The 23,366-nt window shown below is 43.0% G+C and overlaps 1 protein-coding gene across 3 annotated transcripts in view; it reads right to left on the bottom strand.

The window, feature by feature from the left end:
• The window catches only part of IL1RAPL2 (interleukin 1 receptor accessory protein like 2), a 578,794-nt gene that overhangs the window by 286,333 nt on the left and 269,095 nt on the right, over positions 1-23,366 (bottom strand). For all 3 annotated transcript variants that reach the window (XM_072123364.1, XM_072123365.1, XM_072123363.1), the window contains exon 4: positions 10,271-10,457. In XM_072123364.1, the coding sequence (XP_071979465.1) occupies positions 10,271-10,457 (187 nt within the window). The remainder of the gene's footprint in view (positions 1-10,270; positions 10,458-23,366) is intronic.

The raw sequence follows: 23,366 nt of genomic DNA on the forward strand, positions 1-23,366 counted from the left end.
GAAGCACAATTAGAGGGGACATTTAGTCTAGTTAAATGCATGAGCTGCTTTATGTATTAGATAGTTTATTTTTTATTTTTACATTTTGGTTTTCCCATCGTCTCAGTAACACAATTAAGCGAGGCATCCATAGACATGTATTTTCTACGGATAGACACAAGAGTTTGTAAAAGAAAACAATGCGATAGCTTTAATTACAAAGGAAAATTGGTCTGAAAAGGGCTTTTAAATGTCATCGTCAATCGTCTTATCCGGCAAGGAAGATGAGAGCAAAAAATAATAAATCCAGTAAAATACTGACTAAACTTTATAAGAAGTAAATTACCATCCGTAATAACAGAGCTTAGGAACCACTGAATTCACTGGGAGCTGATTCATTTGAATTATTTTCTCAGTGTGAAAGTCGGAACAAATTCCAGAAGATTCTGAATGTGACGTAAGTGTTTGCTCTTTGATCATATACAGTAGGAGAGTGTGAGCCCACTGTGCTAATGTTCCCAGCTCAGAATTATTAATAAACTGTGTACAAATACAGTTGTATGTCGGAGAATATAGGAAGTACAATGAAGCTAATAAATTGCCTTGAAGTGGTTATAAAGGACTAAAGACTTTCTAGCTGCCTGGACTTCTTAGAAGCCAATTTCATTTTTTATTTCAAATTCCATAGATAGTAAAGGGATTGTCCAGGCTTTTGAAATAATTTGTTTAAGGCTTGGTGGGGCTAGAAAAACAGTATAAATCATATACCTCCTCCGATGCACCCCAGAGGCTGGTGCTCCCATCCCAACCACTGTGGTGAATCGGCACGCGGCAGTAGTTGGGATGTGACAGCGCCGGCTTCTGTAAACAAACAGAGCAGTGACGGCTGATGCCAAGGGTGAATGGGAGTGTTGGAGGAGGTGAGTATAAGATTTGTTTTTCTAGCCACCCCTCCAAGCCTTTTACAATTTTTTTAAAAGCCTGGACAACCCCTTTAATATCTAAGCTCACATTTTTCACAGACCGATGCTGTGGTTTCTTTGAACCACACCAAACATGATTTTCCATTTACATAGTTTATTAGGTTATAAAAAAGACAACAGGTCCATCAATTCCAACCTATAATTTTACATTGTTCATCCACTGAAAGGCAAACTCGAATCACATTAAGCCCTTACTCTAGAAGGGACCATTCTGCTTATTTCCACAGTGAACCATTTAATTAACCAGTAAGTAGCATTATACTCTCCAATGTATCCTCCAATGATACTCATCTATTGCTAAATAGATGAAAGTTGAGAGTCCTTAGTTGTTCATACCTTTCATTGGCTAAGGATGCTGTTAGTTTTAAGTTTTCTAAACTACTCCGTTCTCTTCATCAGACAGGGGCGTCGCTAGGTCAAAAGATCCGGGGCTGTGTTAGGCACATTATTTCCTGGGGAGCTGTGTGAGGCACATTATTTCCTGGGGAGCTGTGTGAGGCACATTATTTACTGGGGGGCTGTGTGAGGCACATTATTTACTGGGGGACTGTGTGAGGCACATTACTTACTGGGGGGCTGTGTGAGGCACATTATTTACTGGGGGGCTGTGTGAGGCACATTATTTACTGGGGGGCTGTGTGAGGCACATTATTTACTGGTGGGACTGTGTGAGGCACATTATTTACTGGGGGGGCTGTGTGAGGCACATTATTTACTGGGGGGGGCTGTGTGAGGCACATTATTTACTGGGGGAGCTGTATGAGGCACATTATTTACTGGGGGGAGCTGTGTGAGGCACATTATTTACTGGGGGAGCTGTGTGAGGCACATTATTTACTGGGAAGACTGTGTGAGGCACATTACTTACTGGGGGGGCTGTGTGGGCACATTACTGGAGGGACTGTGTGAGGCACATTACTTATTGGGGGGCTGTGTGAGGCACATTATTTACTGGGGAGCTGTGTGAGGCACATTATTTACTGGGGGAGCTGTGTGAGGCACATTTTTTACTGGGGGGGCTGTGAGGCACATTATTTACTGGGGGGGCTGTGTGAGGCACATTACTTACTGGGGGGGCTGTGTGAGGCACATTACTTACTGGGGGGACTGTGTGAGGCACATTACTTACTGGGGGGGCTGTGTGGGCACATTACTTACTGGGGGGACTGTGTGAGGCACATTATTTACTGGGGGACTGTGTGAGGCACATTATTTACTGGGGAGCTGTGTGAGGCGCATTATTTACTGGGGGGCTGTGTGGGCACATTACTTACTGGGGGCTGTGTGGGAACATTACTGGGGGGACTGTGTGAGGCACATTATTTACTGGGGGGACTGTGTGAGGCACATTACTTACTGGGGGCTGTGTGGGCACATTACTGGGGGTACTGTGTGGGGCACATTATTTACTGGGGGCTGTGTGAGGCACATTATTTACTGGGGGGCTGTGTGAGGCACATTATTTCCTGGGGGGCTGTGTGAGGCATATTCTTTACTGGGGGGACTGTGTGAGGCACATTATTTACTGGGGGGACTGTGTGAGGCACATTATTTACTGGGGGGACTGTGTGAGGCACACTATTTACTGGGGGAGCTGTGTGAGGCGCATTATTTACTGGGGGGCTGTGTGGGCACATGACTTACTGGGGGAGCTGTGTGAGGCACATTATTTACTGGGGGGATTGTGTTAGGCACATTATTTACTGGGGGGCTGTGTGAGGCACATTACTTACTGGGGGCTGTGTGGGCACATTACTGGGGGTACTGTGTGGGGCACATTATTTACTGGGGGCTGTGTGAGGCACATTATTTACTGGGGGGCTGTGTGAGGCACATTATTTACTGGGGGGCTGTGTGAGGCACATTATTTACTGGGGGGCTGTGTGAGGCACATTATTTACTGGGGGGCTGTGTGTGAGGCACATTATTTACTGGGGGGCTGTGTGTGAGGCACATTATTTACTGGGGGGCTGTGTGTGAGGCACATTATTTACTGGGGGGCTGTGTGTGAGGCACATTATTTACTGGGGGGCTGTGTGGGGCACATTATTTACTGGGGGGCTGTGTGTGAGGCACATTATTTACTGGGGGGCTGTGTGTGAGGCACATTATTTACTGGGGGGCTGTGTGGGGCACATTATTTACTGGGGGGCTGAGTGTGAGGCACATTATTTACTGGGGGGCTGTGTGAGGCACATTACTTACTGGGGGGCTGTGTGAGGCACATTACTTACTGGGGGGCTGTGTGAGGCACATTACTTACTGGGGGCTGTGTGGGCACATTATTTACTGGGGGGACTGTGTGAGGCACATTACTTACTGGGGGCTGTGTGGGCACATTATTTACTGGGGGGACTGTGTGAGGCACATTACTTACTGGGGGCTGTGTGAGGCACATTACTTACTGGGGGGACTGTGTGAGGCACATTACTTACTGGGGGCTGTGTGGGCACATTATTTACTGGGGGGACTGTGTGAGGCACATTACTTACTGGGGGCTGTGTGGGCACATTATTTACTGGGGGGACTGTGTGAGGCACATTACTTACTGGGGGGACTGTGTGAGGCACATTATTTACTGGGGGACTGTGTGAGGCACATTATTTACTGGGGGGACTGTGTGAGGCACATTACTTACTGGGGGGACTGTGTGAGGCACATTATTTACTGGGGGGACTGTGTGAGGCACATTATTTACTGGGGGGACTGTGTGAGGCATATTACTGGGGGGACTGTGTGAGGCACATTACTTACTGGGGGGCTGTGTGTGAGGCACATTTACTGGGGGGCTGTGTGTGAGGCACATTATTTACTGGGGGGCTGTGTGAGGCACATTACTTACTGGGGGCTGTGTGTGAGGCACATTACTTACTGGGGGGCTGTGTGAGGCACATTATTTCCTGGGGGGCTGTGTGAGGCACATTATTTCCTGGGGGGACTGTGTGAGGCACATTATTTACTGGGGGGCTGTGTGAGGCACATTATTTCCTGGGGGGCTGTGTGAGGCATATTATTTACTGGGGGGACTGTGTGAGGCACATTATTTACTGGGGGGCTGTGTGAGGCACATTATTTACTGGGGGGCTGTGTGAGGCACATTATTTACTGGGGGGGCTGTGTGAGGCACATTATTTACTGGGGGGCTGTTTGAGGCACATTATTTCCTGGGGGGCTGTGTGAGGCACATTATTTACTGGGGGGACTGTGTGAGGCACATTATTTACTGGGGGGCTGTGTGAGGCACATTATTTACTGGGGGGGCTGTGTGAGGCATATTATTTACTGGGGGGACTGTGTGAGGCACATTATTTACTGGGGGGACTGTGTGAGGCACATTATTTACTGGGGGGACTGTGTGAGGCACATTATTTACTGGGGGGCTGTGTGAGGCACATTATTTACTGGGGGAGCTGTGTGAGGCGCATTATTTACTGGGGGGCTGTGTGGGCACATTACTTACTGGGGGAGCTGTGTGAGGCACATTATTTACTGGGGGGATTGTGTTAGTCACATTATTTACTGGGGGGCTGTGTGAGGCACATTACTTACTGGGGGCTGTGTGGGCACATTACTGGGGGTACTGTGTGGGGCACATTATTTACTGGGGGCTGTGTGAGGCACATTATTTACTGGGGGGCTGTGTGAGGCACATTATTTACTGGGGGGCTGTGTGAGGCACATTATTTACTGGGGGGCTGTGTGAGGCACATTATTTACTGGGGGGCTGTGTGAGGCACATTATTTACTGGGGGGACTGTGTGAGGCACATTATTTACTGGGGGGCTGTGTGTGAGGCACATTATTTACTGGGGGGCTGTGTGTGAGGCACATTATTTACTGGGGGGCTGTGTGTGAGGCACATTATTTACTGGGGGGCTGTGTGGGGCACATTATTTACTGGGGGGCTGAGTGTGAGGCACATTATTTACTGGGGGGCTGTGTGAGGCACATTACTTACTGGGGGCTGTGTGAGGCACATTACTTACTGGGGGGCTGTGTGTGAGGCATATTATTTACTGGGGGGCTGTGTGAGGACATTACTTATGGGGGGGGGCTGTGTGGGGGACATTTCTTGGAGCGTGTTCACACATGGCACTAGGACAGGCCTCGGTTTGATCTCATTTGCGTTTCTAGTAATACACAAGTGATGGGTAACAAGCTCCTGGTGTTGTTTAAATGCAAGACAATGTGTGAGCGCGGCCTTACCGTATTTGGGGAGATTGTTAGGGGCAGCAGCAAGATAACACTGCCAGGGAACAAAGATGTAGGGACAATGAGGAACATAAGATGTGGTGATGGGGATTTCTCCTTTGTTCTCTGGAGCTGTATATACCAGAAGTAACCTTGTTATTGGCACAACCACATGTGAGGGGGTTATGTACAGGTGGGGGCATTACTGAAAGTGCAATACACATGCATTGGGGCCCGTGCCCCGGATCTTTTACCACCCTAGCAACGCCCCTGTCATCAGACATAGTATAAGACAATGGGGCAGATTTATCAAGCAGTCTGAAAGTCAGAATATTTCCAGTTGCCCATGGCAACCAATCACAGCTCAGCTTTCATTTCACCAGTGCTCATGAATATTTTATAGGGGAGCTGTGATTGGTTGCCATGGGCAACTGGAAATATTCTGACTTTCAGACTGCTTGATAAATCTGCCCCAATATCTGAAAAGAACACACATTTATACTCACATTGATACCATCAGATTTATCAGAAGTTTCTGAAAGCAAAACTGTTGTAGTTGCCCATGGAAACGAATCAGAACTCCACTTTAATTTCCCCATAGTTGTTTATAAAATTAAAGCTGAACTCTGATTGGTTTTAACTCAGACACTTCTTCTAAATCTCCCCCAGTAACTTTACAGTTGATGGTTAATTTGTGTTCTATTCAGATGTTTTCTTATACCATTCATAATTAAGAGATATGAGTACTTACTTTCAGAAAGTTTGTCACATGCATGTCACATCTAAGCTACTGGGCACTCACTGCTCTCAGTGAATTGCCCACAGTAGAGATTGTGCAGCATTTAGTTGGGAGCAGAGAGGTGGTTCTAGAACAAATGGACCAAATGCAATTTGTTACTTTAAAACAGTCCAGGTCTTTAGAAAAATAAATGTATATACTGGACAAGTACTTTAAAGATTTTACACATACTCAGCCTTAAACTACTGTAGGACAGCCAGGGGAGCAACATCGGAACAATGGAAGTCTGTTGTACCCAGGTTAGGCAATTCACTTGCAACCCTGAAAGTATCCAGCCATGCCAGCTAAACAAATTTCAAAAATTGTGGAAGACCTAGTTCACTCTTCTTGCTCTGCCTCCTATAGACTTCAATAGCTACCACTAAGCATAGACATCGCTCAACATTAGCAAGTGCAACAGCCCTCATTGGGGCCTGCCCTTTTTGGGATGGCTGGAGGAAGCCAGGGTTCTGACTACTGAAGTGACTGGCAATGCAGTCGGGGGGGGGGGGGGGTTCAGCAGTGATCACGGGGCTTGGTATCAGGAGTGGAGGCCTCGTCCACAGCCTGGCAGGTCTCCAGCAGGTGATGTGTGCAAGAAAATCGAGGGAGAGGCTGACAAGAGTAGGTTTTTCCCTGGGGAAAACTCAATGTATAGTGTTGGAGGATGGGGAGCCCGTGATGGTTAACAGCCTAGTCCAGGGATCAGTTGTAGGGACATTGGTGCAGAATAACTTACAGTTCTTTATTGGAACACCAAACAGCAGGCAATGGCATAAAACATCAGCAGCCTTCAAGTGGTTAGAGGTAGCTGGTTGGAACAGATCCGCAAGAAGGTGGTTGCTCACAGCCTGGTAAAGTATCTTCAGGCTGGACTGGTAGTGTCCTGATGGGGACCTCTATTCTGGGCCTAGTCTCTTATGAGTGGCCAAGGTGTCCGGCTGCTTACCTGAGACATCTCTGCTACTTGGGTTTAGACAGACTCCTCTCCTCAAAGACCTCCTGGCAAAGACTGGACCTCTCAGTATGAACCATGTGCTCCCACCCACAAGGGGTTTTATCAACTTCCCATTGTGAGGTAGCAAGCACCTGTCCAACCAGTTCCCTCCTCCTTTCCAGTAAGTACAGAGCATTTGATTGGGCAGTACAGTTACCTCTTAGCATCTCAGGCAGAGACTTACAGCTGCATTTACCAAGCTTACCATGCTAGCGTCCTCCTAGTGAGGTGATCAGTCTCACCAGGTAGTTCCTGACATGGAAAGGGCGAAGTTCGTAACACCTATTGACCCCTTGCATCTGCAGGGGTGTTGCACAAGCGGCTGTGCCTTACTTCTTCCACTTCCCTTCCAAGGTGTACCCTAGTACCTCTTTAAGCTTCTGTCTGTGTTACTAGCAAGCTGTAATTCAGATTTTGTGAAATCGCAATTAAGAGGGAAAGAGGATAAGAGCCAAAGTAAGTGTAGAAGCACTTACCTCTAATAAGATAAATTACAAAGTTTCTTGTAGTCACTTGTACCATTGTTGAAAAGCTGGTGACCATTTCAATATTTCACAATAAAGATCACATTCTTGTAGAGGAAAAACATTGCCATTATTTCCCATGTAACAAATCACAGGTTTACAAAGTTACAGTTTAGGTTTATGGGAATCATTTTACCATTCTCTACAACCCAGAATCTGCTTCATACATGAGACTTTGCCTCTGGCTTCAAGCTGTTTCTCGGTTTACAGAGATTCAGCCCTAAAATAACATGTCGCCTACATGAATTAATGACAGCACCAAGAAATGTTTGCTAAGTGTTTCAATATTGGAGGAAAGCAGCGCGTGCAAAACATCAGCATAAATAAAAGTTGTACAAGTAGCAGGAGGTATAATTGGATTGAGACCTACAATCCTAAAATGGTGCATTATCCTCTAGCTGACACTCTGCCAGATTCATGCACTCTCTGCAGAAGGACTGAAGAACCATTCATCAGCCATTGTGTCTGTGCTCTGAATGGCAGGGACGGGAAGGAGAACTACCAGGTGACTCCTAACATTGTTTTACTTACACTTTTACGGCTGAGGAACGCACATGCTAAGCAGTGCTCCGCCACTGATTTATAAGTGTTATCACGCATCCCCCACTATTACATCCGCTGGACACGGCACGTAATGAGTCTGCCTACTGTAGCTCCTATTAACAAAATCTTCCACCAGAGACACATCGTACTGTACACGTCTGCCAGATTTCCTCATTTGTTGCTTTGGCCTCTCTGGTGGTAGGACATAACGCTTAAATGCAAGAACGTCTCTGATAATTCATATGGAGACAAGGAATTCTCTCTGCAGCTGTGTCTAACAGATTTTTTTCTGTAGACAATAAATAACACAGCTGACAATGGATTTATAATGGCTTTCTTCCACTCCATTAATCTTGTTGGTTCTAGTATTGCATATATGGCAAATATACTGTAGTATCTACTAGTAAGTGCTGTACCCCAGAAGGAAAACTTGTCAAAATCTACGTACAGTCTAATGCTCCTTTTAGTAGAACGTTTCAATATGGGTAGCATTCGGCCACATTCACTTTAATGGGCAATGCGGCCATCCATTTGAATGGCCGAATTGCTCCCCGCACCGTGCCATCACCGGAAAAGAGCTGTCTGCTCGCCTTGCAATGAAGAGGGGTGAAGGGTGCTCCTTTCCAGAGCATAGCATGTGCTTGTCTGAAAGAAGCCTTAGATGTAGCCATTTGAGGGTTGGATATGTAACACCCTTGCCAATGCAGAGTTAAACCTAGTGTTGCAAAATCAACATCCCTCTCCATTCAATAAGGTTTTCTCTATAGCCTGATCAAGTTAAGAATCTGGAAATGGTAATGCAGATGATAATTATCTGACTGAGAAGGAATACGTATTAATGTTGACCAATCAGATGTTTTGTTTTTGTTCCATTCTACAAAGTGCTGCTCGGATGATCCACCTGAGCTGGACACTCCTCAGCACATGGCCTGTCTGGAGGCCGGACCCAAGCAGACATCCACCTCCAGGAGTCTGCTTCACTATCCTGTTGCTGAAGCAACCAACTATGCTCTCCTGCCTGAGGCTACCGTTACCAGGCTATGAGTATCTCCTGTGGAACGATATTCAACAAGCCATTTCCCAGTTGAAGTTACTGATGTTGTGGTGATTGCTGATTTCCAATAAATGAATTGAATGCTTTACAAACCCTGTCTCCGAGTGATCCATGTGTAAGGCTGTTATCACCACAGGCACCCATTCACCACCATCAGGGATCTCATATCTACATTGAGGTTGCCCCAGGTAGAAGTCTACATATTCAGCCTCCCTCCATTTCTTGTACCTTCCACCTGCCAGAGACCTGCCAGGCCGTAGACAAGGCCTCTTTTCCCTGGTAGCCAGCATGGTGACCGAAGACGAGCGCTAGGCCGGACTCAACCAGCCATTCAGGAATCCAGGCCTCCAGCTTCCACCAAGCCACAGAAAAGGCTAGGCCCCACTGGGGGATGCTGCCAATATCAAAGGGAATCTGTCACCGGTTCTGACCATAGACAGCTGGACAAAGTGTTAGTAGCAGCAGGACTGTAAATAAATTGCATTCCAGGATTGTAGCTTATGTATAGCGGATTGAGTCTCCTAACACTGCTGTGCTCTTAGCTCTTTAAATTAAATTACTTGACAGCCTCTGCTCTCTCAGTGACTCTTCTTCTCCTAGTGACTTTTGTATTATTCAAACAGTTGTCTACTATAGCTTTTACTCAGAGCAGAGGGGAGGTGATGTGGAGAAGATCACTACAAGTTCTAGAGTAAAGCAGTTTTAAGACACACCCAGAGAGCAATTGTAAACTAACATCCTGGATTATAAATCTACTACCAACATATTCATAATATATTGAAAGGAAACATTGCCCCCAAAGTCAAATGCAAATTATCTGAAGAGAGACACTTTTCCCTGAGATGAATTACACTAAGAGGCTGGGGGAGAACTTGATACACCCCTATGTTGGGTTTCTTAGCCCTAGTTACATACTTTATTTGTCATTTTAAAGATGAGAATCTCTTCTTTCAAAATGTATCTGTAGCACACACAACCACAGCCCAGGTGGTTTAAAAGATGAGATTCTCATCTTGAAAATTGCATAAAAAGAATGATGCTAGGTTCTATAGAATTCAAGATGGTTAGCATGTTTTGAAACAGTTCCAGTGGCCACTACAGAGAAGACAACTTCCTGACTGCACATCCACAGGGGGCTGTCTGTAGTGATATGATATTTTTGTTCCCAAGTTTTTTTCCCCACTACATTGCAATGAAAGTTTTAGTACTTTGAGCCATTACCTTATACCATGCAACTTCAATGCTTTCATTTGGCGTCCTGTAGTCTTCAATATCCGGGCAGGAGATTACTTTAGTTTTGGTGACTTCTGCTTTTTCTACGTATCTTATTCTACTGTTGTAACAAAGTCCCACCTCGTTTTCTGCCACCGTCAAGGACATTGATACTTTCATGCAGTACGTGGAGTTTCTGTAAGAGGAAATAAGACATTTTTATAATGGAATGTTCTGTACTTTCCCCTTTCTTTTTTCTTTTTACATTTTTATAACTTGCACTTGATTAAGCCCTTTCTGCCAGTAATGCAATTTAGGGGTCCCTATGCTCCGCCCTATTCTATATAGCTGGAATTATAGGTTTTCTTTATCCCACATACGAACCACTTCCAAATAAATCAACTTCCGTGTTCCACCTAAACCATCTATTCGTGGTTACGAAAGCAAATGTGTAAAACAACCAATATAGTAAACTGACCAGAGGTAAATCTGGCCATTCGGACCCATTTTTAATGAACCTGTTTAAGTGAATAGTTAAGTGGAAAAAAGTGCAATGCAGATTTTTTATGCAAACTTACGGTAGTCCATGCAGGTAATGGAATTAATGGATTGAATAGGTTTAGGCGTTTCAGTAACATCTTTTGCAAATAGGAGCATACAATCAAGTATACAAAAAACGCAAACCCAACATAAAAATCATAGCATGGGTTGTACTGAAGATTGCAGTGTCTTGAAACATTCGCTTTAATAAATCTACACAATCACTTCATAAATGGAGCACATTAATAACCCCAAAAATTCCAAGATCCAAAATAAAAAGCCATCTGAGAGTATCCGGTGTGAAAATGTTTTCATTGCAATGCAAATCACTCCATGACTACATTTTAGGATATATAAAAAGTTAGCTAAGTAACATACCAGATAATAGTTAAACTAGAAAACCGCCTGAACATATTTTTCTGGAGCTTTTGAAAATCTCATCACAGATTTGTAAAAGTCTTGTTCAAAATCTTTGGGATGTAATTATCAATCTGTTGTAACTCGGGCCAATAGAAAAAATGTGTATATTTAGGAAATCTACCATCAAAATCAACTAAGGGAACTTGCTCTTGGATCCAGACACTGCAACTGTTGTAATCTTCTTATATTTGTTATCCATTGCTTTCTTCCTTCTAACATCATCTTTTAAAATTATGCTAATAAGCCTGAAGTTCTCTGGGGGAACTTCAGGTTTACAGGCTTCAGGTTTACAGGCTGATACACTGTGTAGGAGCACTTTTCTCTCTGACTTTGTCCTGAAACTTCCTCTGCTGCAATGAGATTTCATCAGGCAGAAGGAGGGGGAGAGTGCTGAGGCTGCCAGGGGGTGGCGATGACAGTGTAACAGCCTGTGAACCTGCAACACAGATTGGCTTTGGCAATGCCCCCCCAGAGCCCTTCAGACTCATTACCATAATTTGTAAAGTTGATGTTAGAAGGAAGGAGATCATGGATAACAAATATAAGAAGATTACCACAGTCAAGGTGCCTGGATCTAGGAGTAAGTGTCTCTGGTTTATTATGCTTCATTTTGATGGCAGATTTAGGAGGTACAAAGTTATACTAGACCGTCTTACACCACATTTATCTTTCAGCATCAGATATTTTGGTGCAGTTTAAGGTCTGGTCTAACTTTGTGACACTTTTAATAGAAACGCCCATGCTTTCTGTATTTTTCGGAGATATTCCGTTTTACATGTAGCAAACTATGTAATCACATTTTACAACTTTAGCTAATTTTTTTCTTAAAGCAAGATTCTGACATGGTCCAGTCTCATGACAGTCTCGATGTAAACTCACAAGTTCCTGGTGCTTTCAATAAGTTAAAGCCATGGTTCATCCTCACGCATCATTTTCAATTGTTGCTACAGAACATTGTTCTTTGATATTTATGCATAAAAAAGTCTTGACTATATATTACAGAACTCCTCTCAGCTAATTTGCATAAATCATCAATAACATGCCCCTTACTTTAATGAATGTACTCAATATTCCACTACCAGACAGTGATCCATCTCATTATCTTGTGAAAAATATTAATTGTATTACTATTAGTTTTAAGGTATTACGCTCCATCTATATATAGAAAATACATTTTAAGATTCTGCTACTCAGTGAGATGGCATCCACTTCCCTTGTTTAACATTCTCATTAAGCTAAAGATACACAGTGGTGCTCCTCGGAGACTTACTAACCTCCAGCTATCATCATATAAACCCTGCATAATTATTGCGAGAATTCCCAGCTGGCAAAGTGATTCACATTTTAAATGTGTCCAAATAAGAGTATATTCTAGATTATACTAAGTGTTGGCCTAGGAAAACATACAAACCTAAAGTTCTTATTACTGTATTATGAGAAAAAGTAGTTAAAGGAAACCTACCACTTGAAGTGGCAGGTTTCCGATGGAAATACCGGGCACCAGCTCAGGGTGAGCTGGTGCCAGAGCTTATTTTAGTTAGTGTTTTAAACCGCGGTATCGCGGTTTAAAACACTTTTTAAACGTTATAGCCGGCGCAGGCAGGTACGCGCTCGGTGCTTACCGTGCACGCGGCTCTCATTCACTTCCTATGTAGCCGCGCGCACGGTAAGCGCCGAGCGCGTACCTGCCTGCGCCGGCTATAAAGTTTAAAAAGTGTTTTAAACCGCGATACCGCGGTTTAAAACACTAACTAAAATAAGCTCCGGCACCAGCTCACCCTGAGCTGGTGCCCGGTATTTCCATCGGAAACCTGCCACTACAAGTGGTAGGTTTCCTTTAAGCACAAATAGGGTTGTATACCCCTTTAAATCTATTTGGTAGAAAATGTAGTTGGAAGTAATATGCATATTAGGTAGTTGGCGCACTCAGGGTACTATTTTTTTTAGAATTTTTAGAACACCACTTGGTAAACACTCCCCTTTCCTGCACCTTCTTCTTAATCATCCCTAAGCCCACCATCATATTCTAAGTGGCAATTTACACACAAGTATGGCACCCAGTTTTTACAAAGCATGCTTAGTGAGCCCAGGATCATTTGCCCAACTATTATGCAAGTGCGCAATATTGATTAGATATGAGGAAGATTGACAAGAGGATGCCAAAAAGAGAAGTTGAGTGTGTTTCAGGGTGGTGCTCCGAGTGCACCAACTACCAATTTTGCTTACTGCTTTATTTCCTGCCCATTCTTTCTGGATCTAAAGGAGCATTGCGAATGTGTGTTGCAGCACTAGCTATTGATTGCCGTGGGTGGTGGGAGATTCCCTTTAATGCAAAGAATATTGATGTGACATATTGCTCAAATATTTATAAAATATCACTACTACTACCACTAGTTTTTCGATAACTGACCTCTAACAATCATAATCAGAATTTCAGTGAGCAAATAGTGTTCCCTCCGCTAGGGTCATCAGAGGTAGACAGTCTCATGCCATGATGATTGAATTTTCCATGTAATAGATAAAAAGGATAATGTAGAAATCATTACAGATATTTTGAGCCAGTCAGTGGCTGATGCCCAAGTACCCATGTTGGCCCATTGAGCATTCTAAGATAAATCTGGTGCATTTGTAGACTGTGAAGTCTCCACTATAAAAATGTTAGACTGGACCTGCCTGACTGTCATGTCTCATACATGACATATCTCGTACACACCACTGTAGAACCAGGCATATGCACTGCTATTGCTATTGTACAGGCAAAATAGTGGCCATGGTGTGTGGCTCTCATGTCAAGGAGGTTTTCACGTTGGTTCTTCGGGAGCCAGTAGCATAATAGAATGGTACTTACTAGTCTCATGTCTCGTTGCTACAACTAAACAAAAATAGAAACACTAGAAAATGATGCCCAGCATATTACTGGCTGGTCAGAACTCCAATAAGTGTTTGGCCAAGTGGCCTCCCTTAATGGACCTTGACCAGAAGCTGCAATACTTTACAGTTGCCCAAGAACATTTACCTCTCTGACTCCCCTACAGCTAAAGTATTTATACATTTAAAACTTTTATTGACTTGCTAGACCATTTATTATCTGGTCCACCTAACATAAGATATGTAAAAATAACTGTATATGATGTTTTGCTAGTGTTCACTTTTAGGCCTGCAAGAGAAAATGCCCTATTCCAAAAAAACTACAAGCCAAAAATGATCAGATGTTTCCAATTGCATGGCAACTAAAGTATCGGGCACACACTTGGAACTTGGCTCTACCAGGGCTACTTTAATGTCCCAACCTTGTCTTCAACAAGAAATCCTGGCTGGATTTAATGAGGAAATAGATGGGAAAGATTGATCTGAATTCCAATGAGTTTTTCTCCATCCAAATGAATTGGACATCTCCTAGCTCATACTGTTTACTTGAGGAAACCGATAAGTGCTCAGTGTTTCTAAGTATTCTGTGATTTAATGACTGCCAACATAACTTACAACATATTGCCGAGCAGGTGTTTCTTTTTAATAATTGTAAAAGGCAGAAGAAACCAAAGGAGAAATTGCATTTTAATGGCTTTGACACTTCATCACCACCATGAAATGTTCTACATTCTGTCCATTTCATCTCTCTCTAAAGGCTGGGGGTGGAGACGTTTATTATCTTATTTCTTCCCTCCAAGAAATTGTATGTAATTATCAAATCTGGGTGTAAAAAGGGAAGAAAATTCCACTAAGAAGGAAATGTGTCCTCTTATATATAATTACAAGAACTCACGCCTACAGAAATCATCAAAACCATAATGAGTGTATTGTTTAGTGCCCGCGTACAGAACAAGTGGTGCTTCAGGAAAGGAAGATTTTTTTTAATTGTAAATCCAATGTTATGAATACAGTAACATTTTGCATTAAGGATTGTAGTCAGGATGTGATTGTATTGAAATTCCTGTAAAATGTATGATCTAATATAACAAAAGAAGTGAAAACGCAGATAGGTCAGGCCTACAGGTCAAGTTCTCAGCTCAGTATGACCATGCCCAGGGTTGAAGGGTGATCACACTGCCACCATACAACACAATCCACTGCATCGTCATAAGTGGTGGCACTACTGTGTGGCATTCTGGGGCCCTGTGTTGCTGTTCTGGGCATGAAAACAATGAGCATTTTTTGATTGCTATTTTAAATTACTTTTATTGTCAGCCCGAAGTAAGTGTGGTTATATTTTCCATTTCTCTTAACAGACAAACAAACTTTAGTTCGGGGGCTTGTCTTTTGTGACATCACTGTGCATATTATGCCTGCACTGTGACATCACTGTGCATATTATGTCTGCACTGTGACATCACTGTGCATATTATGCCTGCACTGTGACATCACTGTGCATATTATGCCTGCACTGTGACATCACTGTGCATATTATGCCTGCACTGTGACATCACTGTGCATATTATGCCTGCACTGTGACATCACTGTGCATATTATGCCTGCACTGTGACATCACTGTGCATATTATGCCTGCACTGTGACATCACTGTGCATATTATGCCTGCACTGTGACATCACTGTGCATATTATGCCTGCACTGTGACATCGCTGTGCATATTTTGCCAGTATTGGGACATCACTGTTGTATTATGTCTGTACTGTGACATTTATGTGCCTATTATATCTCTACTGTGACACCACTGTGCATATTATCCCTGTACCGTGACAGCACTGTGTCTATTATTGCTGTACTGTGATATAACTGTGTCCTTTATCCCAGTAGTGTGATATCACCAGGGCGCAACGATCGCGGTCGCAGAGGGTGCAACAGCGACCGGGCCCGGTGGTAGAGGTGGGCCCATGGCTGTGCAGTGAGCTGCTCTTACCTGCTGCACCCAAATGCAGCGCAGAAAGCACATGCGGTTGAACTGTGGCAGCTGCGGGCCCCTCTGTCACACTCAGGTACCTTTTACTGCTGAACAGGAAGCTCTTTACTTTGCTAACAGAGGCTCTGCCCCCAGCCCTGGGGTCTCTGCAGCTTCCTGTCAGCGGCCTGTTGGTCCATGCTGTTCCCGGCAGTCATGGACACCAAAGAGGAAAGTATTCCCTGCTTTATAAGAGCTTGTTTTCTATGTAATAAATTGTATTGCTTAGTGAGGGTATTTAATAATCCATGGTGTATACTGCTGCATAATAAAAAATACCCATCTCTACTTTATTATGGGGTAGTAGTAATAGCAGTGGTCACAGTTATGGGGGAGGGGGGCCCCATAAGGAATTTTACTCCGGGGGCCAGCAAACTCTAGTTACGCCACTGGACATCACTGTGCCTATAATCCCAGTACTGTGCCATCACTGTGTATTATCTCTGTTCTGTGGCATCACTTTGTGTAATATCCCTTTACTGTGACATCAATGTGTGTATTGCCCCTGTATTATGACATCACAGTCTGTATTATCCCTGTAATGTGACCACACATTAGGGGGATTTATCATAAGCCTTTTAGAGCAGAACTGTTCTAGTTGCCTATGGCAACCAATCTGGGCTCGGCTTTCATTTTCCCACAGCTGTTTATAAAATGAATGCTGAGCTCTGATTGGTTTCTATGGGAAACTAGAACAGTTTTACCTAAAAAACTTGATGATAAATCTCCCCCAATTGTGTGCATTATCTTTACACTTTGCTATCACCATTATTTCTGTACTGTAGTATAAATTTTCACTTTTATAACAGTTCGTAATAATAATTTTCATTTGCAACAGTAAAGGCCTTAATGTCTGATTACAGGAGAGCAGTAGATGAAAGCTATTTGTGGTGTCCCGATAACTGGGGATAACAGCAGTGGGATCACCATATGATCAGAGAGAAAAGCTTGAGAAAGGCTCCTAGTGAGCCGAAACGTTGTACATGGAATAAAGACACCCCTTCTTTTTTTACACTATTTTTGAGTGCTGCCTGTTCCTGAAGCATATGATCAGACATTTATTCCCTGCCCTCTGGATAGGGGATAAATATGTTTTTTATCATAGAAATAGACTTTAGGGTTGAAACTCCATGGACTGCACACTATTCACTGCTTATCTGTATGTGTGGCTGTGCATGGTACCACAACTCATCTCCATTCAAGCTCGCGGGTTCCCAGTGGACATCTTCATTCTAATGTCCTGCACATCCCTGGGACCAGATATCACCCAAACATCAATATTTAAGTGCCTTCACTTTATGAAGGGTCCATGTGACAAACGTAAAATGAAAATATACATTGCTAAAAACTTGGACTATTTTTGGTCTTGTCTTGTACAGCCCACTGCACACAACAAGGTACATTGGTATTGACAAGGCATTAATAATCTATTGTCAGGATTGTGTCTACTGAATTTATGTCATTTTGCAGACTAGAAGAATAACTGACTACAATAAATAATCTAACAAGCATGCCAGAGCTTGTTCTTTAGGGTACTGAAGCAGAATTTACAGCAGTAATTACTTTATGATGTTTGAAGATCAAATGGGCCATTTAATGAGTCACTAATAAAACATTAACAATAATATTCCAAAAACTACTTTAACACAAAAGAGGATTTGTGCCAAAAAATTAACTGAAAGTTCAGTCTTATTACTTAGGATGCAGTTCAATTTTTATGAATAGGGTTTTCCAACTTATTAATCGATATTAGGTCATTGAGATCAGATGGTTATAAGTATGTCAATAAGGACCCCCTTTAGTAAGGTTATTGGGTATGATGGGTTAATTCTGTTGTGTGGCACAGTTCTGTTACTGAATGTTGACCCCGCCTATTTATCTGTAAATGAACTATCCTCAACTAGCATTTTAGCAGTTAAAGCAATGAAAACCCCTGGTCAGCAGGAATGGGGAAGCAGAAGCTACCTGCTATGTTGTCTCCTCTGGCAGGGTTAGTGATGTCATTGGTCGCTGTGGGCAATTAGTGGCTTCAGACATCAGAGGATGGAGAGCAGCAAGATTCAATAGCGATTCTGGTGTTCTTCTATGTGGGTTGAGGCTACTTCTGCTTCACAGTACTAGCTTCCACTCCTCTCACAAGTGTCTCCAGTACTTCTCCTGTACATCCCCCATAATATGAATCTCTTTACCAAGATATTCCAGACTCTCCCCCAGCTTCCAAACCTTCAAATATAACCTAAAAAGCCACCTGTCCAGGATTACCTACCCACAAAAACCCAACGGCTATGGTCCCTCACCCTGTGTCTCCATCTACCATCCCAAATATATTGTGAGCCCTCAGGGGCAGGGTCCTCCTTACACTTGTTTCAGATCTCTCTAATTTTTGATTTTTTTTACATTTTTGCATTTGCTCTTGTCTTAATATAATGTATGTGAACCCCTTACTGATTCTACAGTACCATGTAATTTTTGGTGCCCTATAAATAATTATTTCACTGTAGAAAGGAGCTCGGAAAAGGGTTATGTTTACATGTATCTAAGACTAACATTCTAGTTTGGAATTAGAGCTAAACCCTAAAAAAAATTGTAGCTTCCAATCCGGATTTCTGAAACCCTACTATAGGAATTTTAACCCACTAAAGACTATTGTAAATTAGGCTAATTTTACAGTATTATTTCAAGCATCTCCAACATACTATTTAGTGTCTATGCTCAGCCTTAATGTGATGACAGATTTTCACCCTAGAGACCACCCACCATTGATTCTGTACTTTCGTACATAATACTGCACTAACTGATGCCCTAGAACCAATTTATTATAGTAGGACTGTCAAATCCCTTCAACAGAGAAGCAACCTAAAACTGCTGGGGTCAATACAAAATACCTATTTCTGTTTTCTCTCTTCAATTTACAAATAAAAGGCTTCATAGGTACCATTGTCTAAATCTGCTACCAAAGCAATCCAGGTCCAGGGTAGATGACGTGGAGCAAACAAATAAGAGGTAATAAAGATCATTGCTGGCATTCCAGATTCTTTTTTCTGTCACACAGTTCTTTATTTGGAAGACCATCTATACCAATGAAATGTTCTTAAAGGAACACTCCAGTTAAAGCTAATTAATTGAATAATGCATGGTGAAGTGTCTGAGGGAGGGGCATTGTTCATTTCAATTGTATTACTAGAACTTCTACCCTTCAGGTCCTGAAAAAGTTATAATTTAATGAATCAGCTTTGATAGGTGTCACAAGGAACATGGGTTCTGGGAGGAGCATTTCTCATTGTCATTGTATTTTTACAACCTAGCTAGAACCTGGAGTCATGCTCCTCCCTTCACACACATCAGCCAAAGCCACCTATTAAAGAAGGCATAAGGGGAATAAGGATTGAGCAATTGGATTTCCGTTACCAGAACCCTTGTTTATGGGAAGGTTAGTTCCCTCATCCAAAGTAAGGCATATGCAAGCTTGACTGATCCAAGCATCCATGCTTTGAGGGAATTAGGAAAGACTGTTGGCTACATGCTATCTAGTGTCCATGATCAGCTTTACTATAATGAAAGATTTTTATCCTTGAAGCCCCCCACCATTGATTGCCTTTGGCTAGGACTGTGAAGAGTCTTGAATATGTGGACAAAATTATTTGTTAGCCTTTAATGCAAGTCCGAGGAACGACCAGTTACACTCAGAATTATTTAGCCAATGAGATTTTTTTTAATGAAGGAGTTGATAGAATATGGACATACAACATACATACCATTTTTGTGTATTATGCATATTTTTAATGTTTATTTTTCGTATTTTACCACTGATTTTCTGAAGATTCATTTGTGACTTTCCAATGTCTAGTTAAAGCCGTTCTTTTAAATCTGAGCTTATGTTAAAGCTACAAAGTAAAAGGCTTACAAAGGGAATAAGGATTATTATTATTTATAACATTTTATTTTCATATGATTAAAAAGGACAGATTTCTATTCTAAACACTACAGCTCTTTAATTTCCGTTTTCATGTACTTGACATGAGGGTTAGCTCAGGCATCAGTTGGTTAAGTGTATTATAAAACACATGGATTTTCACATATAACATCTGACCGAGACGCACAATCACCTCCTGATTATGTGCTAAGCACTACTTACACGGAGTTACTCGCTCATATCGCTTCAATCTCCCACAGCTCCGGCATACCATTCAAAAAGCATAACCTCATTTAAAATGGGCAGATTCAGGCTTAACCCTTTAAACATTAATAGGGCAAATTGACTGACAAATGCATCAGAATTCTATTGAAAACTGCACCATGTGGGGCAATTGAATCTCTGTTTTTAACGCTTTGGATAAAAAGCCCTCCAAACTTTTTCAATAGAAAACAGATTTTGGTGGGAGTGGACAGGCTCTGATAAATACCAGGATCTTTATTATTCATCATGCCAGTATATGTCTGCTATAAGCAGATGTGGATCTAAATGTATGATGCACGGGCAAAAGATTTGTCAAATTTATTATTTTTTATTTAAACTTGATTGAAATTCCCATTTTAATAAATTCTCCCCATTAAATTTGTATTTCAAGCAGCGTGGTGCAGACTCATACCCTGGTCAATCATAAATGGAGGAAGAAATAAACTTTTGTCAATAGTTGCTATCCTTTTACTAGTTGATCCATATTGGATTATGCACCTAGTATCCCTTTCTGTGTAGTTAGTAGTCTAAGTCTATAGAGATCTACTTGTCACCCATATCAGGCATCAGATGTTTTCATTCTATCACAGCCATTAATAATAATTAGTTTCTAGTCGCACAGTTATTAATAAGGAGCTGACAGCCTTCCTGGTTGTATACTTATGGTATGTTGAATAAAGATAAAGAGGATAATCACAAAACCCACCCAACCGAGATTCTGATGTCTCTCGCTGATCAAGTGATGTACATGTGCCATGGGATTGAAGCAAACAAGAGAAGAATAATAAGAAAGTGCATCGAAAGATCAGCAGAGGAGGAACATATAGAAGAAGTGCAGAGTGTGATTTACAGTAAGGTAGAGGATGCATGGATTCTCCATTGGAAGACTTCCTCAACTAAGATCTTAGCTAGAATTGAGTAAATCTATTTATTGATTTGTGTATTCGGTATTAATATGAAAATGTTCAGGTATCAAATTTAATATGAAGGTTGGGAAGGTGGGATATCTCGCAAAATACACATTGGAGTGAAAAACAATCCATGAATCTCCAAATCTGTGTCTCGATTATAAATACATGTTCCCCTGGGGTTGAGCCCGGACTCTATATAATCCAGTTATGAACTGGATTTATATAAAACTAGCAGTTGGTGGCAGTGAATGGGGACTTAAAGAGGACCTGGCACCCGATTTTGACCACACTGAGTAAAGGGTTAAAAGTCCTCCCCGTATCACCTAAAATGAGTTGCCAGTGGGGCCAAGTACCTTAATAACAGATGTTTTTCTGATATGCAAATTAGCTTGTGTGACTCATGCCTAGTGTGTGTGTGACTCATGCCTAGTGTGTGTGTGACTCATGCCTAGTGTGTGTGTGACTCATGCCTAGTGTGTGTGTGACTCATGCCTAGTGTGTGTGTGTGACTCATGCCTAGTGTGTGTGTGTGACTCATGCCTAGTGTGTGTGTGTGACTCATGCCTAGTGTGTGTGTGTGACTCATGCCTAGTGTGTGTGTGTGACTCATGCCTAGTGTGTGTGTGTGACTCATGCCTAGTGTGTGTGTGTGACTCATGCCTAGTGTGTGTGTGTGACTCATGCCTAGTGTGTGTGTGTGACTCATGCCTAGTGTGTGTGTGTGACTCATGCCTAGTGTGTGTGTGTGACTCATGCCTAGTGTGTGTGTGTGACTCATGCCTAGTGTGTGTGTGTGACTCATGCCTAGTGTGTGTGTGTGACTCATGCCTAGTGTGTGTGTGTGACTCATGCCTAGTGTGTGTGTGTGACTCATGCCTAGTGTGTGTGTGTGACTCATGCCTAGTGTGTGTGTGTGACTCATGCCTAGTGTGTGTGTGTGACTCATGCCTAGTGTGTGTGTGTGACTCATGCCTAGTGTGTGTGTGTGACTCATGCCTAGTGTGTGTGTGTGACTCATGCCTAGTGTGTGTGTGTGACTCATGCCTAGTGTGTGTGTGTGACTCATGCCTAGTGTGTGTGTGTGACTCATGCCTAGTGTGTGTGTGTGACTCATGCCTAGTGTGTGTGTGTGACTCATGCCTAGTGTGTGTGTGTGACTCATGCCTAGTGTGTGTGTGTGACTCATGCCTAGTGTGTGTGTGTGACTCATGCCTAGTGTGTGTGTGTGACTCATGCCTAGTGTGTGTGTGTGACTCATGCCTAGTGTGTGTGTGTGACTCATGCCTAGTGTGTGTGTGTGACTCATGCCTAGTGTGTGTGTGTGACTCATGCCTAGTGTGTGTGTGTGACTCATGCCTAGTGTGTGTGTGTGACTCATGCCTAGTGTGTGTGTGTGACTCATGCCTAGTGTGTGTGTGTGACTCATGCCTAGTGTGTGTGTGTGACTCATGCCTAGTGTGTGTGTGTGACTCATGCCTAGTGTGTGTGTGTGACTCATGCCTAGTGTGTGTGTGTGACTCATGCCTAGTGTGTGTGTGTGACTCATGCCTAGTGTGTGTGTGTGACTCATGCCTAGTGTGTGTGTGTGACTCATGCCTAGTGTGTGTGTGTGACTCATGCCTAGTGTGTGTGTGTGACTCATGCCTAGTGTGTGTGTGTGACTCATGCCTAGTGTGTGTGTGTGACTCATGCCTAGTGTGTGTGTGTGACTCATGCCTAGTGTGTGTGTGTGACTCATGCCTAGTGTGTGTGTGTGACTCATGCCTAGTGTGTGTGTGTGACTCATGCCTAGTGTGTGTGTGTGACTCATGCCTAGTGTGTGTGTGTGACTCATGCCTAGTGTGTGTGTGTGACTCATGCCTAGTGTGTGTGTGTGACTCATGCCTAGTGTGTGTGTGTGACTCATGCCTAGTGTGTGTGTGTGACTCATGCCTAGTGTGTGTGTGTGACTCATGCCTAGTGTGTGTGTGTGACTCATGCCTAGTGTGTGTGTGTGACTCATGCCTAGTGTGTGTGTGTGACTCATGCCTAGTGTGTGTGTGTGACTCATGCCTAGTGTGTGTGTGCGACTCATGCCTAGTGTGTGTGTGCGACTCATGCCTAGTGTTTGTGTGACTCATGCCTAGTGTTTGTGTGACTCATGCCTAGTGTGTGTGTGACTC

The sequence above is a fragment of the Engystomops pustulosus genome, chromosome 9 (genome assembly GCF_040894005.1).
Source record: "Engystomops pustulosus chromosome 9, aEngPut4.maternal, whole genome shotgun sequence".
NCBI classification, from domain to species: Eukaryota; Metazoa; Chordata; class Amphibia; order Anura; family Leptodactylidae; genus Engystomops; species Engystomops pustulosus.